Source organism: Lagopus leucura, unplaced genomic scaffold (assembly GCF_019238085.1).
Source record: "Lagopus leucura isolate 7727_CA_CO unplaced genomic scaffold, USGS_WTPT01 Super-Scaffold_100159, whole genome shotgun sequence".
Taxonomy (NCBI): Eukaryota; Metazoa; Chordata; class Aves; order Galliformes; family Phasianidae; genus Lagopus; species Lagopus leucura.
In genome coordinates this window covers 36457829-36473342 of record NW_024962335.1, presented here as the reverse complement: position 1 = coordinate 36473342, position 15514 = coordinate 36457829, and the positions used below count along the sequence as shown (strand labels likewise).

Here is a 15514-nt window from a genome sequence, read left to right as displayed (position 1 = left end):
AACACATCAGCATCACCTCACTAACAACAACAAAAAAAACAAACAAAAAAAACCACCTTAGGTTTTGCACATAAGCATAGTCAGGAAAGGGACGAATTTATCTATAGAGAGCGATTCAAGACAAAAACCTAAATTAGGGTTCCGACAAATCAGATTAGGATCAATTGTAATGATTCTCTTTTGCAGACATTCCCACTACTGCTACAGGAACAGCTGGAATGGTGATGGCCATTAAAGATTGTGGCTTGAGTGAAGGAAGAAATCAAACTCAGTGCTAACTTACTTTAAAAGGTGGGCTGTAAAAAGAAGCATGAATCTTTCACAGGAACCTTTTTAGACATATCTGGACAAAAAATATAAATAAGTAAACCAGCATTTCCATGCTGATGTGAGAAAAAAAGAACTTCAAAGCTAACCCACAGTAGAGGGCAATTATACTTGTTTCTTTTTGCGGTAAGAACAGCAATGAAATACAGGCATGAGCTACATTTGAAAAATTTTGTCAAGAACCTGGGAAAATCTTGGTTTATGTCTAAAAATAAAACGTTTTAGGTACTGTTTTTTTGATTTGTTTGTTTGGTTTTTTTTTTTTCATTTTTAAAAAGTTTGAAATACATAAATATATACGTTGCTCTAAAAACTAGAGGGTCACAGCCCTGAAAATCTTGTATTTGTTCCTTCTAAAGAAAGAAAGCATTCTCCATGGTTCTTTGTCTTCTTCAGAATACTAGAAAAAGCTAATATTTGAGCCAGACACTAGAGTCAGCCAAACTTCATGCAGTAAGTAAACACAGTTTTGATTAGAGACAAGAACCTCTAAAGCAGTCTTTATTTATTTATTTATTTATTTATTTATTTATTTATTTATTTTTTTCCCTTTGGTTTAATATTTAAGAGGTTCTATCCACTCTAAGATCAGATTTGTCAGCTGGATGCCTCTGAGAAATTAAGCATCATTTTAGCTTTGTTAACACTCCAGCCAGCATGCTTTACATTTACTATCTGAATCAGCTGTACTACCATACCAATTGTACTTCATTTACACAACGCTGCTACACCTGCTTCATTTTATTCTCATTTAACACTGTAAAATTACTCTTGGGTCAAAGCATCTCACCAGCAGAGGAGAGAAGAAGGATCACTTCTTTTGACCTGCTGGCCATGCTTCTTTTGATACAGCCCAAGATATGGTTGGCTTTAACTCGGCTACAAGAGTACATTACTGCCTCTTGTCCAGCTTGTCATCTGTTAGTATCCCCAAGTCCATTTCAGCAGGGCTGTGCTCTATTCTTTTATACCCCAGCTTGTACTGATAGCGGGGATTATCACAACCCAGGTGCAAGACCATGCACTTGGCTTTGTTGAACCTTGTAAGATTAATCTGGGGCCACTGAGTCTCTCTGAACGGCATCCTATTCCTCAGGTGCGTAGATCACACCACAGAGCTTGCTGTCATCCACAGATTTGCTGAGCATGGATCCCACTGTAGTTGATGATGAAGATATGAAATAGCACTGGTTAGACCCATGAGTGACATCAGCCTTCACTCCATCCAGGTATTGAACCACTGACCAACTCTCTCCAAGCACGATTTTGCAACCAATAGGAGCCGTGCCTCACCACTAGCTCCATATCAGGGATTTAGTGTTGCCTCTCCATTACATGTGGTTCTATCGGAAGTCCTTGCATCTGCTCAGGCGTTGCCCGCCTACTGCCACCCCTTCCTTGGCCAAGTGGCTGAGATAGGTCTCTCAGATAGCGGCTTCTGGGCAGCGCTTTCCCATCACTGGCGCCGCAGCTGGCTTTGATTAGCTGGCTGGCCCCGCAGTCCTCACAAGTCTTGCTGCTGGGCGGGGCACTAACAAGGCCGTGCCTGGCTGTGGCGGGTTGGATGTGCGGCAGCTGTTCAGCCGGCAGGGACGCGGTGGGCATGGAGGAGGAGCGAACGCTGAAAGGGACAGGTAAGGGTAGAGTTTCAGGAATACAGCGCTAGCTCATGTTATTCACCAGAGAGAAAGCACCCGACAATAAACCTAACGAGCAGCCCCAGGAGAAAATAACAACCCCGTCGTCTCCTCCTCCAAGCTGTTATCTGGGCAGTAATCCCACCAAACCTGGACCGGTACTTGCAAGATGGGTGATAAGAGCTCTTGCCCTAGGGATAGCTGCCATCTTATCCAGTGTGCTGTCTCGAGGCTATGGGCTTCTGTCTGCTAGCTCAGTGTCTGTGTGTGGCATTGGAGTCACAGGGCTTGTAAAAGTATAGGGCAAACTGGTGAGGAGGCTGAGGTTGCTGATCTTCCCGTTTTAGCTCTCCAGTGTGATCCTGCTACCTCAGAGTTTCCAGGCTAGTGGTGCTTATGTCCCCAGTTCTCTTTCTCTTTGTCTGAGTTGCATGGATGTTTATGGTTTTCCCTGCGTGCCTGGGATGCTTTGCACCAAATGCTCAAAGCACCCTTGAAATCTTGCTGTCACTGTGCAAATGCTTACCTTGTTCTAGGAACTCTGAGGAGGTGATTGCAAGAAAAAAGGACAATTTTGCTGCTTGTTCATACGACTTTAGACTTTCTGAACTCCACTAGTATGATCTACCTGTTCACTTAAGATCTCTTTTATTTCAGATTATTTATCCAAAAAAATGTGATGTTCAATCAGGTCTCTTGCTGTAGCAATGATGAAAGGAGAGGGCTGGCAACTCTCTCTGGTTGTTACTGTGAAGGGTTTTTTTGTATGTGGTTTTTTTTTTTTTTTTTTTTTCTTCCCAAGTTTTACTTTCATTTCAGGTATCTTCATGTTGATACCAAGTTTTGGGTTGTTAGGTCTTTGCTTTGTGTCTAAGAAATAGAGGTGGCAGATTTTCTTTTTTTTTGATGAAAGAATTATTCCTGCAGGTGGTGCAAAAAATCCTTGCTTTTGATCCATCTCTACTAAGGATACAAGGAATGGGCACACGACTTCAAAACAGGTTTTGTGATTTAAATGCATACTAGTTCATAAATAAAAATAAAAATTAGTTGGAAGGGTCTTTAATCATGAAGCTGAAAGTATTATTTCTAATTTGAGGCACAGTATGAGAGGATGAATGATGTGAAAATACTAGTTTTATCATGTAATCAGCAAGAACAGGACTGAAACAAGATAAAGCAGGAAGGACAGTGGAAAAGGGAATTACATAGCATATGTATACATGGCTTTTCCCTCCCTTAGTTCTTAGCCCCTCCCATCTGCGCTTGTAATTTCATCTCATCTCATGTAATAGCAAAGGAAAATTGCTGCTTAACAAGTACATAGCTTTTTGCTATGTCTTTACTGTCTTTTTCCTATAGTACTGATTCAGTTCTCTTAATCCTGTAAAAAGGCAAATTGAGAGGTCTTGGAAGCAGTCTGGTGTCTATTTGTATGAATGCTTTCCATGAATGCTTACCCAATTGACTGATGTTGTGAGTTTCCTACTCAATTAACAATTGTTTAAGAAAGAGGCTTTGGATCAGAAAGCAAGTTCTTTATTTTGACATTGTGTTATTATAAGTAAAAAGTAGGAGAGAATGAATTTTTTTTTTTTTTTCATCTATTTTTGTCTTCAGGTACCTTCTTCACTGCCCATTCTTAGGTCTGTTATTCATTACTGTTGTGTCTGAAGCTGAAGAAAGTTAAGTCAGTTAATAAATGTTCATACAATTTGTTTTTTTGTTGTTGTTGTTGTTTTTAATTTTGATCAACTTCAGTATGATAGAAACAGAAGCCTCTATAATGAAATGTGGTGCCATTTGTCAGATAATCCCTGCTGACAGAATAGACCAGACTCTGGCTTTCATTTGTCTTTAGCTTATTTTTGTAAGGAGTCATTTGGTGTCTTGACATATCATAGATTTTTTTATTATGTTCTTTATTCCAAAGGCCTCTGTTATTCACAGTGCTGTTTTCCTTAAAAGTACTACTGTTAGTTACATGCAGCTTTCTCTTGATTTTTCTTTTTTTTTGGTGTGCGTGTGTGCTTAGTATTAATTACTCCTATAGTTTGCAGTTGAATGTTTTTGCAGGCATCTTTTCTCTCAAGACGAGGCTTTTCTAAGATCAGATGTTTAAATATCTCTATGTTGACCATATTGTATTCTTTTTTCTTTTTCTATCTTGGTCACTGTCTTATTTTGAACTCTCAAAGTATGTTTGTCTTTGTTTACACTGTTAATTTTTATTGCAGTGTTTCCCCTTTTCCATGACTGAAACTTGGTGCACCTGGGTAAGAAAGCATACATATGAGTCAGTCTGGGGAACACCTTTCTTTTTTTTTCTTCCTTGTAGAGTGTAAGAACAGCAAGGAGAGCGTATCACTGAACACCTTTGTGATTGATGCTGATCCTCTTTGTGGACACAGTACGGGGAGTAATGCGCTAGTTACATTCCAACTTGCAACTATAAAAGAAGTTGGGGATACCCTGGGAACAGAAGATAAGGCTAGCCTTGTGAAGGAGGAAGATGGTAGTTACTGCATGCTGCAAGCCACTGAGTCAACTTCTCAAGACTCAAGAGCCCTTCCTCTCAACCTTGCCTCAGTGTGTGGGCAGTTGTCAAATTTCCTCAGCAACATAAATTCTGTGCCTCCTCTTCCTGTGGTTATGTTTGCACAGGCACCCACGGATAATTCAGGGTCATTCAAAAAGAATGAAGGTTGTTACTCTGATGTGACTGAAAATGTGGCAAAGAAAAAAAATAATTGCATAAGTGGAGTATGTGCTGAGAAGTTACCTGGTGCAATCTCTAGAGATTTCTGCAGGCTAGCACTGTTAGAGGATGTATATGGCCCAACTAATTGCAGGTCAGTGCTCTGTACTTCAGCCAGTATTGGAGGTCAGCAGTCCTACACAACAACTTCATTCCTGAAATCTGGAAGTAGTCATGGTGAGAACAAGCAGAAAAAAGATTTATGTGAGGATCCAGAAATTCTACTGCCAGTCAAGAAGAAGACACGCACCTTCTATAGCGCAGGTAGATAATGCGGAACCCAGTGGCAGGCAGTGATACTTGCAGTGATAATGGCACTAATGTTTCTTACATCATCCTGAAGGCACAGCATGGAGATGCTGAACTGCCCTAAATAGTATTTTCATTGCATTTTGCAGTACTAGAGGTTGAGAACTTCAGTTAAAAGTTTGCCAAGTCTTTGTGCTTGAAATATTGCTAGCAATACTACTTGTTTTACTGTGGAAGGAGACATTTGCTTACTTCTGTGGTTTGCTTTTAAGAAAATACCACCTATGTTGTTCATGTATTGCTAACTACATAAAAAATTTGGGTTTTTATCTGTTGGTTTTGTTGTTTTTTTTTTAATTGTTGTTTATCTTCTCCTCATATGCTTTCAATCTCTCTCTGTGTCGTTTCTAGAGCAACTAGAAGAGTTGGAGAAGGTGTTCCAGGAAGATCACTACCCTGACAATGAAAAGAGGAGGGCAATCGCAGCTGTAGTTGGGGTGACACCACAGCGTATCATGGTAATAATGCCTGTGTGGGTAACAGTGACTTATGGGATTTGTGCCAAAAAAAGTGTCAGGAGGAGGAACTGAAGCAGGGAGAAGTCAATTTTGCTGATGCTCTGTGGAAGCAAGGCTCTTCAAGAGTTCTGGATTCATCTGAGCAAGCATGGAGGCAGTCATTGCTGTTTCTTTGCCTGTGTTCCTGTGTGTAGATAATTTTCCATCTGAATGTTTCTTTCTATTGATCAGGTGTGGTTTCAGAATCGCAGGGCAAAGTGGAGAAAAACAGAGAAGTTGAATGTCAAAGGCAGCAAAAAATACTCAACATCAGCAGCTCTGGCAATCCATGCTGGGTCAGACATTTGTGGGTGAGGGACTTGCTCTGTTTACTCATTTCTCCACAATAGATACCTAATGAATTAAATCTTCACCTATTATTTTTGACCTTTATTTTTAAGCCATGGAGAACTGATCATTGAGATGGTTTATTGCACATCTGTTTTCTCCAGCTAGACAGGTTCCTAGCAAATTATTGTAGTGCATCCTCTTAAGAGAGCTATTGGACACAGTGTAGCACTGTTTTACTGAAGCCATACAGAGAGCAGTGTTGAATAGAAAGGATAAACGAAATCACTCCTTCATTTTTATTTTCGTTTTATGTGTTCTTTAGGCCCTTTGTGTGCACACAGGAAGCTTTTTATTCCAGACCTCCTTCCACCATCATTGAACATTTTCATAAATTTGTCACTTGGTGATGGAAAAGGTGCTTGCATGTAACAAATATCATGGAGACATGGGCTTCTCTGAAGAAATGAAAAACAGCACGTTTCAGAGATGAGGGGGGAACAGAGAGAGAAAGAGAATCTGTTAAGTGACAGATAGGAGACCACCTGATGGATTTCACTGCACTGTCCCTGCTACTTATCCTTTCCACACAAGTAGTCTGAGACTGCTTCCCCAAATATTGGTCGATAGTGTTCCTTGCACTCGTAAGTGCAAAGACAGTGCTTACTGATCTAATGATCTAGGATCTATCTGTTGTAGGATAGCTAAAAAAATGTGTATTTTGTGGTAATGTCTTGCATTGTGTTCCAGTTCAAGTTCATACCTCTTATGTACAACTCCAGGGCACCTCTTCTGCCAATGCCTCCATTGCCTGATCAGTCTGCCATATTAAGTGTAGACACTACAGCTGGGAACTGCTCCAGTAGGGTCAGTGAACATTCTGCATTGTTTGCTTCCTCCTCAGGTGAGACCCATATCAGTGCAAACCTTATTGTTGTTATTTTTGGTGATGTTGGCAGGCTCTCAGACACTTCAGAGAGGTCGTGTTAGAGTTCAATCACATCAGTACAAAAAGTGACATCAGATTTAGCAGTTCTCTTCTAATCATGTTAATGGCTATATTGGATGGTGTCTCTGTACTAGCAATAGAGCTAGATTTACTGTTCTTATTCATTCATGCCATACCACAGCCCAGCAAGCAATTCTGAACGTGAGTTCATAAGGATATGTGGTTGAAACATTCTGCTGTTATAGCCGAATGATAACTGTTGCAACTTTGGGCTCTCCCACATGATGACAAAACTATTATTTTGGCTATTATGTGCTCTTCAGGGCAAAAGTACAAATCCGCCTATATTGAGCCATTTGTTTCTGGAAAATCTGTACATTTGGATCCAATTCTTGATATGGAAAAAAAAATCAAGATAAAGATTTATGGGTTTTTACTTCCTGATCCTTTGAACTTGATGCTGTGTGTAAATCTAGCTTTTATGCAATATGCATTTCCTTTACTTGTCTGAAACTCCAGGATCTTTAGTATTAAGGACATGTAGGTGAATTCTCTTTGTTCTCTTTAAATCAAGCTAAGCAAAAAGTATTAAAGACTATTTGTCATCTAAGGCTCGTAAGTATTTTCCAAATAAATATCTGTGTGACAAAAATATTACCATTTCTAAATTACTTTGCAGAAAAGAGGTGTATGTTTTGCTAGCGAGCATAAATTGTGAAGTTAAGTAATTTATTTATTATTATTATTACTATTATTTATCCTAGTTTCCTGAGGAGAGGGAGTAGTGTGGTAGGTGTAATGATACAGGTTGAACTCACTGTTTATGAAACCCACCCTTCCTTCCAGTCTTAAAGTTACATTCCTACAAGTCATGGGAAAATTGCTGCCCAGGAAAAGTAGAGATCTGAGTTACTGCTCCTTCTGACTGAAAAGATTGCTATTAAGAGAGTTCTCATAGGAGAGAAATCTGCATATTCCAATCGCAGGAAAGCCTTCAGTCACAGTTGTATCTTAGATGTAGGACAGTAAAACCATGAAAAATGAGACTTCCTTTTTTTTTCCCCCTCTTCTCGGCAGACCCATTCATCCTCATTCAGAAATAAGTTTGCTCATAAACAAAGCCAATTAGGGCTCACCATTTTTCTTAGAAGACTTCAGAAAATGAAGAAGATAAAACATGGATAGGATAACACGCCAAGTAAAAGGAGGAAAACAAAGAGTGAACAAATGAATAAAAAGGTCATAAATCCACAAGGCAAAGGCCAGGAAAAATGATCTTGGTGGAAAATTGCACAGTGGCAGATTTCAGCAGAACAATCTGTGACCTATGCAATGATCAGTTATGCTCAGAGACTGGCCTAATTGTTGTTCGGAGTGATTGTTCAGGTGTTATCCTTGGTAGCAATGTTTCTCCATGTTTCTCCACTTTCAGCTGGACAAGCAAATTACGTGCATGAGAATGCTACAACCTGTTAACTTTTGTGAAGTACTCAGTGCCTTTTTTTTCCTTTGCTTTTTCCTTGTTCTCTAGACATTGGTATTTGTGGTTTGTTTGGTTTTTTTTTTTTTTTTTTTTTTTTTTTTTGTCTCACAGTTTCATACAGTTATCCAAAGAAGCTGGTGTGGTGATATTTTTCCATTCTGGCAGTTATGGATATATGGATAGCACAGCTAATGCCAAAATCAAAAGACTCAATTGTGCTTCAGAATTTTTTGCTTGGTCTTAGAATGGTATTATGATTTTTGATAGATAGGTAGCTTGCTTTAAACAAAGTAATGTGCATGTATGTATTTGACATTTCTAATTGTTTGCAGTTTATTTGACTGAGACTTCTGACAATTATATTACTTTGATTCAGTGATTTAAAACATACATGACCTCTTAGAGATGAAACCTGAATGTCTCTGAGTAGGACTGAACTTCCTTACTGTTATGGAAAGTTTGGATGCATGTATAATTAAATGCCTTTTACATGAAAAACAAGAACATGTTTATGCAGGTAAGCACTGGACGTGCATGTACATAAACTTCCAGTTATAAAAGTTCCTTGAGCAAAATCAGGCAGTTGTGGTTTGGATCCAAAGTTTGGAAATTTTGTGTATTTTATGAGATTTCTGGTTATTTAGCTGCTGATGCTAACTTTTCAGAAGCTGTTTGTAAGCTTATATACAAATAAGTATTTACCCCCATAGAAATAAAAGCTACTTTCTATGCTTCTGTTAATTGAAGTTTTGTTTTTTTTTTCCCCTTGGTGATTTTGCAGGAAGAGCTTGTAGCTCTTAGGGAAATAACAATGTGATTGATTAGCCAGAAGCAGAAATCTGAATGGGGTGGAGGAGCAATTTCATGAAGTTCAATATGATCTGTCAAAGAACAGTAAATAAATCTCATAAGTCCTAATGATTTCACTATTTTTTATTCTGGCCTTTAAACAAATTACTTTAAAACTGGTGATGTATATCTTACATGGCAAACAAGATTCACAACTTTTAAACAAGTAGTAGGTTCTGTTCTACTGAAAATCCATAAGATCAGACCAATGCACTTCTCCTAGCATTATAGTTATAACCTGAAATTGGTATACTCATCTTTAGTTAATTAATTGAAGAATGCTTGTGCTCCTAACTTTAAGATTTTCTCTGCTTTGAAAATGCCATTTGCAAGAAAGATGCATTTTTTTACAGAACTTATAGTAATTTCAGGAAGAGACTGTGCATGAGACAAGCTTTATGATGGTCCTTAAAGTTCCAGTAAGTGCTGTGATTACTATTACACAGGCATATTTTCTTTACAAGAAACTGGATTGTTCAGTGTGTAACTGACACTCATAATAACAGAGTGCTGAAGTCTTGATGCTTGAGAAAGCAGTTCTAGTATAAGTACATTGCCTGAGGTTAGCTTTGTTGCTCAACATCAGCTGCATTGTACCCAACACTGTGCTTTTTGAACAACTGGTCATGTTCCCCAGAGCTACTGAGCAGTCTGCAACCAACTGCTTGGTTATCTGCCAGAACAGTGACAGTTGTCTTATACTGAGGCCTTCTGGAGTCAGTATGATGAGAAAGTAATGTATAGCAGATACTGGGAGAAAGGGCTCCAAAGCAGATAGGTGTCACCCTAATACCAAAGATTTTGGAGGTGATCTGATCTGATGACAGTGAAAGCAACTCCCTAAAACCATCTTATAGTTAAAACCATGCCCAGTTTTAAGTTCATGGACAGATCTGTAGCATAAGAAGATGCATCTTCCTATGTTATCCCCTAAAGTTTAGTAAAAGACTGAAAACAGTTATCTTGAGAGTAGCATACATATCCTTCACATCTTTTTCTTTCCTTTTCACTTAAGACTCTGTTTCAGTCATTGGAAAATCTTGCCTTAATGAATGGCTTTCATAGTTCTGCCAGGATGCTGAGAAAGAAGCTATACTACAGCAAAGACATTACTCATAGTTCTAATGTCACAATCCACAAGGGCTATTTTGTACTAGATGTTTTTAAATATTTTTTTTAAAGATACAGAACATATTTCTCATTATGTGTGAAAGTGGGTTTAAAATTGTTTTTCTGGGATATCTTATTAACACTGCTCACATTTGTCCTGAGCATGGATAAGGCCAACTTCAAAATAGCTAATTGTAATATTATTGTTTAACTGAAGTTTATCTGGATATAGATAATTTTTCAGATAAGTTGTACCCAGTATGGCTATGGCTTCATGAAGTTTGTGCAAAATATTACATTCTGGGGCGTTGCAATCAAAGGCTTTTGTAAACGAAAACAGAGCTTCAGCTCTGTTTCTGGCCAAGTTACTTTGTCTTGTTATGAAACTAAAAGTTGTTTTGACTTGTTTTACAAACCTTGGACTGTATGCTATGTCAAAAGAATTGTGGACGTGCAACGTAAATGCTGCCTGAAACAGAAAGATCATATTCAAATAGCAAACTAAACCACTGGGAATTGCCTGGGAGTGTGAATGGTTTAGGGATGCCGTGTCTTGATCTAGTTTTTGAAATTATCCCAAACTCAGGGCTCTTCAAGTTTTCACTGAAAGATCCTGTCTCTTTTCATAGTTGCAGTTAGTTGGAAAAAAAATCATAAAGGAAGATATATTAAGATAAATGCAATTGCACAGCTCACTGGAGAATCTTAGAAATGGAACTGCAGATGATTGAAGTGGAATCTTATTAGCTCTTTGGACACACATTCCAAAATTTTGTAAAGGTTGCTCATTCTAGCTGCAGCAGTATTATGTTTAGGCTTTATGCCAAAGGCATACATCTGATAGAGTGCATCTGATGTTCCTCTATGCCTGTGAGAGTGAAGTACAGCTGTAAACTATTCACACTGCTATAGCGTTCTCCAAGTGCTTTGCCATGTGTGGAAGTAGACCAATTGTTCTTGAATAATAATGCCTGAGATATATTTTCATATCTGCTCATCCTTATTCTGGTTTGGCCTAACTAGTCCTGAAAAATCATTTCCATTGCCCTATATGCCTAAAGATAGTTAAATTTCTCTAAACAGAAATAATTTGATGTTTGGCTTAATGGAAGAGCATTTTGTTAACATACAAAGTTCTTGAAGACCACATATAAAATTCTTGAACATCTGTGCATACATGTTCTGGATCACTAGCATATATGCTTATAAAGTTTTCGTATCATGTCCTCTTTCCACAGAGGTAGCTTGGTAAGAAACTACTCCATTCTTCTTTTCCAGCAGTGCCTGAAGAGACAGACTACCAAACAAGACTAGCTATTGAAATATGTTGTTGTGCTTTCTCATCTCCCAGCTTCCTTTTCCCAAGGCTGACATCTATGTTATCTATCTTTTTGCTTTGTTTGTTTTAGTGTTTGGCATGATTCATCAAATGCATATCAAGAATGAAAGTTATGTTTTTAAGACACGGCCGAGATTTTATGTCTATAAAGGCATGCTTTTTGTTTCTTCCAAACTAGTTGAATTTTTCGAAAGGATAATCTGTGCAGCACATTCTTCCCAGAGGACAATAGATGTGGAAGAAGGCTGAGGGATCCTGTCTTTCTTTCCATTAAGTACTTATTTTCATTTGGCTGCCTTCTTGAGAGCTGAATAAATCTACTATATGGAGACTAAAATTCTGAGAGTAATCTTAGTTAATTAATAAACATAACTGTATGTTCCAGAGAGCTTGTTACTGCTTGTTCTTCTTCCCAGAAGAAATGTTGCTACTTATTCACTTTTATTCACATCAGTTAACCTACACTCCTTCACTGGCATCTTGCCTTTCTGTTTTGATACTTTTATTCGACTGATCCTTTGCTTACTCCTTTCAAATTTTAGTATGACGGTCTCTCTTTTTATTCACAGTCTCTCCAGTGAAAGGGATGATAGGATCTTGTGAAACAGTTCAGACAAAGGCGTTGCTGCAGCTTGACTTCAGTTCCAGCAGAGTGGAGTGCTTCCCAAGCCCTCCTAGTCCTCCACCCATTCGTAGGGCCAGCCTGCCTCTCAGTCTTTCCTTCAGCCCCTACGGTCACATTGTCCCATTGATGCTGGATGCTCCCAACAGTGAATGCGGCTTGTCCAGTCAGGAAAACAGCTCCAAGGAGGCCTTCGCTTATAGCATCCAGGATCAAGGGTAGGAATAGATGAGACTCTCATTGAAGAAGACAAAGAAAGTGAATTTTGGGAGGGCAAAGCTGGGACATAGGACAAGGAAATATATGGGAATGTAACTAAGAATTCAAAAGAAAACAAACCCTTTAAATGGAGTATGGAAAAGTGAATAATGATGTTGTAGGACTATGCACTTACCTCCAGAAAACTGATAGCCATAATAATTGCATGTACATCAAATGGTAGTGAAGTTCAGAAGCACGTCCTTGAGATTAACTATTGGTGTTTGCCACTTAGAGAGTGGAAAAAACTAAAAGGTACTCCCCATCAATGTGCTATGTTAGAGAATCTTGCTGTTAATGCTCTATCTCTTTTTTTCCTGTGTCTGGGATTTGGAAGAAAACGTTGGATTCAGATAAGGATTTGATGGTTGTCAAGGGTGAATAAAACAATAGTTGTATATGTTAGAAGGTGATGTTTGGGGTTGACTCTACTTTGAACTCTGAATTGCTTCTCTTCTTGCTTTCCACAGCTTGTGTTCAGCAGTTTCTTCTAAGCAGCTGGACTTTATAGGCAGTCTAGAGATGCCATACTGTCAGTATGGCAGCCAGGGTGGAACTTACCAGCTGTCCCAACATCAGTGTTCCCAGTTCCACCATCTGCCATTTCACCGACCCAGCAATGTCTCCAGCATTCACCTCACTTCTACAACACCAACTGAATCCAGTTCAGCTTTCCTTGCCTCACCTAGCAGCAGTGGAATGGTAACCTATGGGCCAGCAGGAGACACACAGGACTACGTACAAAACCATGTGGAGGAACAATCTGTGTTACAGTGGCAGAATGGAAACGCAGGTAAATTTCTGAAATCTTGACATGTCACTCCTCAGGAGTGTCACCTGAAAACCTCAGGGTGATCAGTAGTTTTACTGGTGACTGAAAGAAGGAATGTGCATGTACATGCATAATATATATAAACTGTTTTTTCTCCTTTCCCCATAATCTTTTGCTCTCTTAATAGGTCACTTACCACTTAATTTGAATGCAAAGTTACTTCTTAGGTTATATGTTATAGAGAATGTTACTGTGTGTGTATATTAGGTACTACAATGGTTTCATGTAGATTGGAGAGCAACTTACCTTTTTTCGAAGAATGTTGAACAAACTAACGTGCCTATGGTGTATGTAAGGTAGTGGTCAAGAATGAAAAATGAAGAGGTGTCACAGGAAATTAAGTAGTGGGAGGGAACAAGAAAAAGAGGATTCCAAATCTACTGGGCTTCTGCAGAGATCGTTTTGAAAGAACTTATGTATCTTAGGGTAGTATAGTAGAAGACAGAAACAAAGGCCAAGAGAATATTGTTATGGCTTTTTTTTTTTTTTTTTTTAATTCCCTATGGGAATTTGTGATATCACTTAGAAAATTATGCTGAAATGCTTTATTCTAAGTAACAAAGTAGAAATGGCAATATTGGTATCTTTTTGTATCTGTATTCTGAATTTGTTCAAGTCCTGGTAGGATCAAAAGACAATACTACAGCCATGTATTTAGTTTGTCTGTCAGGTTTGTTAAAATAAAATTACAGTCCAAAAAACACCTCTGATCAAATAAGAGAACAAAATGCTTTCAGACTGCAGATGCTGCTCTTGTACCATTTTTGTGGAGGTCCTTTTGTCAAGGAAAAAGTCTGACTCACAGGATGACTGGTGCAAGCTGACTCGTTTTTCAAGGCAAACATTTTCTAGAACAGTTGGCAGCAACTCTTTCTAGCACTAGGCCTGGTTCTCCCCTCTGGTTGTAAGGCAAAATTGAAAACTTCTTGAGAAAGAAGAGAGGAAAGGATGGCTTTTTTTGTTTGATTTCCCAAATGACTTTTCAGAAAAAAGACATTTATTTTAGATACAAAATTACGTTGCTCTAGATTTGCTGTAAAGAGTTGAGGGAGGATGTTTGTCTAACTTTGCAATGTGAATTATTTGAAAAAAATCCAGGCAATTCTAGGCCATTTAAGAATTGAATTTTCTTAATCTGTTTTTCTTCAGATGTTAAAGAAGAATTGATTGATGCTGTGTTCTAAGAAAAGAGGAAACATTACTATTTGAACTGCAAAATAAGAATAAAGAAGAGAATATCATACCATTTACTTTTTTTTTTTTTTTTTTTTAATTATTATTGCCATTATTGTTTTCCTGCTCAGGAAAGAAGCTGGAAAATTTAAATTGATCTAACTTCTAGTCTATGTTGGGTTTTTTTGTTTGTTTGGTGTTTTTTTTTTTTTTTTGTTTTGTTTTGTTTTGTTTTCAAAATCTGACTTTATTCTTAATAAAATTCTTAATGAGCATGCAGAAAAAAAAAGAGCTGATACAGGCAACACAGTCCCCTGGATAGGTGGAAATTCTCAAGAGTTTGAAAGTATGGCTCTCCTGGGAAGAGAGCTCAGGGAGATTAAGTTGCATACAAAATGAAGAGGAACTCCAGCACATACAGCTAATTTTAGGAACTACAGACAGTACAAGAAGTGTTGTGGGAAGTCCAATCCATCATTTGTTTCATGTTTGCCAGCTTTAAAATGCAAATACTATAAAAATTAATATATTCAAACTATAAGTGTCAGCGATATAACCGAATCTCCATCAGCTATTAGTTGATTTGCTTCTAGTCTGAATTGCTGAGAATTATGTTGTTTAAACTTAGGAATTCGTAACTTAAATATTAGGTGGGTAACACTTCCATGAGATACTAAGATGACACAACACTTGAAGTGACTCAGTTACTGCAAGATGGGTTAATACTTTTAACTGTCTTTTTCAGTTAATAGAAACTGTGAACTGTTCAGTGTTTTGCCTTTCATTCGCACCTGCATCCTTTTAGGATGTATAGCAATTTAATCTGATGGGATGTTTCAGCTGTGGCTTTTCTCTCACATTCTTTCAAATCTTAATGCGGGAACATCAACCTGCAGTGTTATTATGAGTAATTTAGTACAGCAAGTGATCTTGATTCAGTAGTCTTGGCTGCTGCTTTACCTGGGGCTGTCCTCTTAGGAAATAGATAAAAATACACCTCTGAAATTAGCCATCAGTTGTAGTAGCAGAGGACTTTACTGAAGAGGTTTTATACCTTGGTTCATAAACAAATGGTTACAATTC

General features: G+C 38.2%; 2 protein-coding genes across 2 annotated transcripts in view; one reads left to right on the top strand and one right to left on the bottom strand.

The window, feature by feature from the left end:
• The first annotated feature begins 1879 nt into the window (after nucleotides 1-1879).
• Nucleotides 1880-14492, top strand: NOBOX (NOBOX oogenesis homeobox). Its single transcript, XM_042889598.1, has 8 exons — nucleotides 1880-1961; nucleotides 4303-4986; nucleotides 5383-5489; nucleotides 5721-5839; nucleotides 6599-6720; nucleotides 12116-12386; nucleotides 12897-13219; nucleotides 14408-14492. The coding sequence occupies exons 1-8, from the start codon at nucleotides 1892-1894 to the stop codon at nucleotides 14440-14442; spliced, it is 1731 nt and encodes a 576-aa protein (XP_042745532.1). The 5' UTR covers nucleotides 1880-1891; the 3' UTR covers nucleotides 14443-14492.
• Nucleotides 9167-15514, bottom strand: part of CD9 (CD9 molecule) — a 45031-nt gene continuing 38683 nt past the window's right edge. The window contains exon 9 of the mRNA XM_042889602.1: nucleotides 9167-12447. The gene's annotated coding sequence lies outside the window, so the exon portion shown is untranslated. The remainder of the gene's footprint in view (nucleotides 12448-15514) is intronic.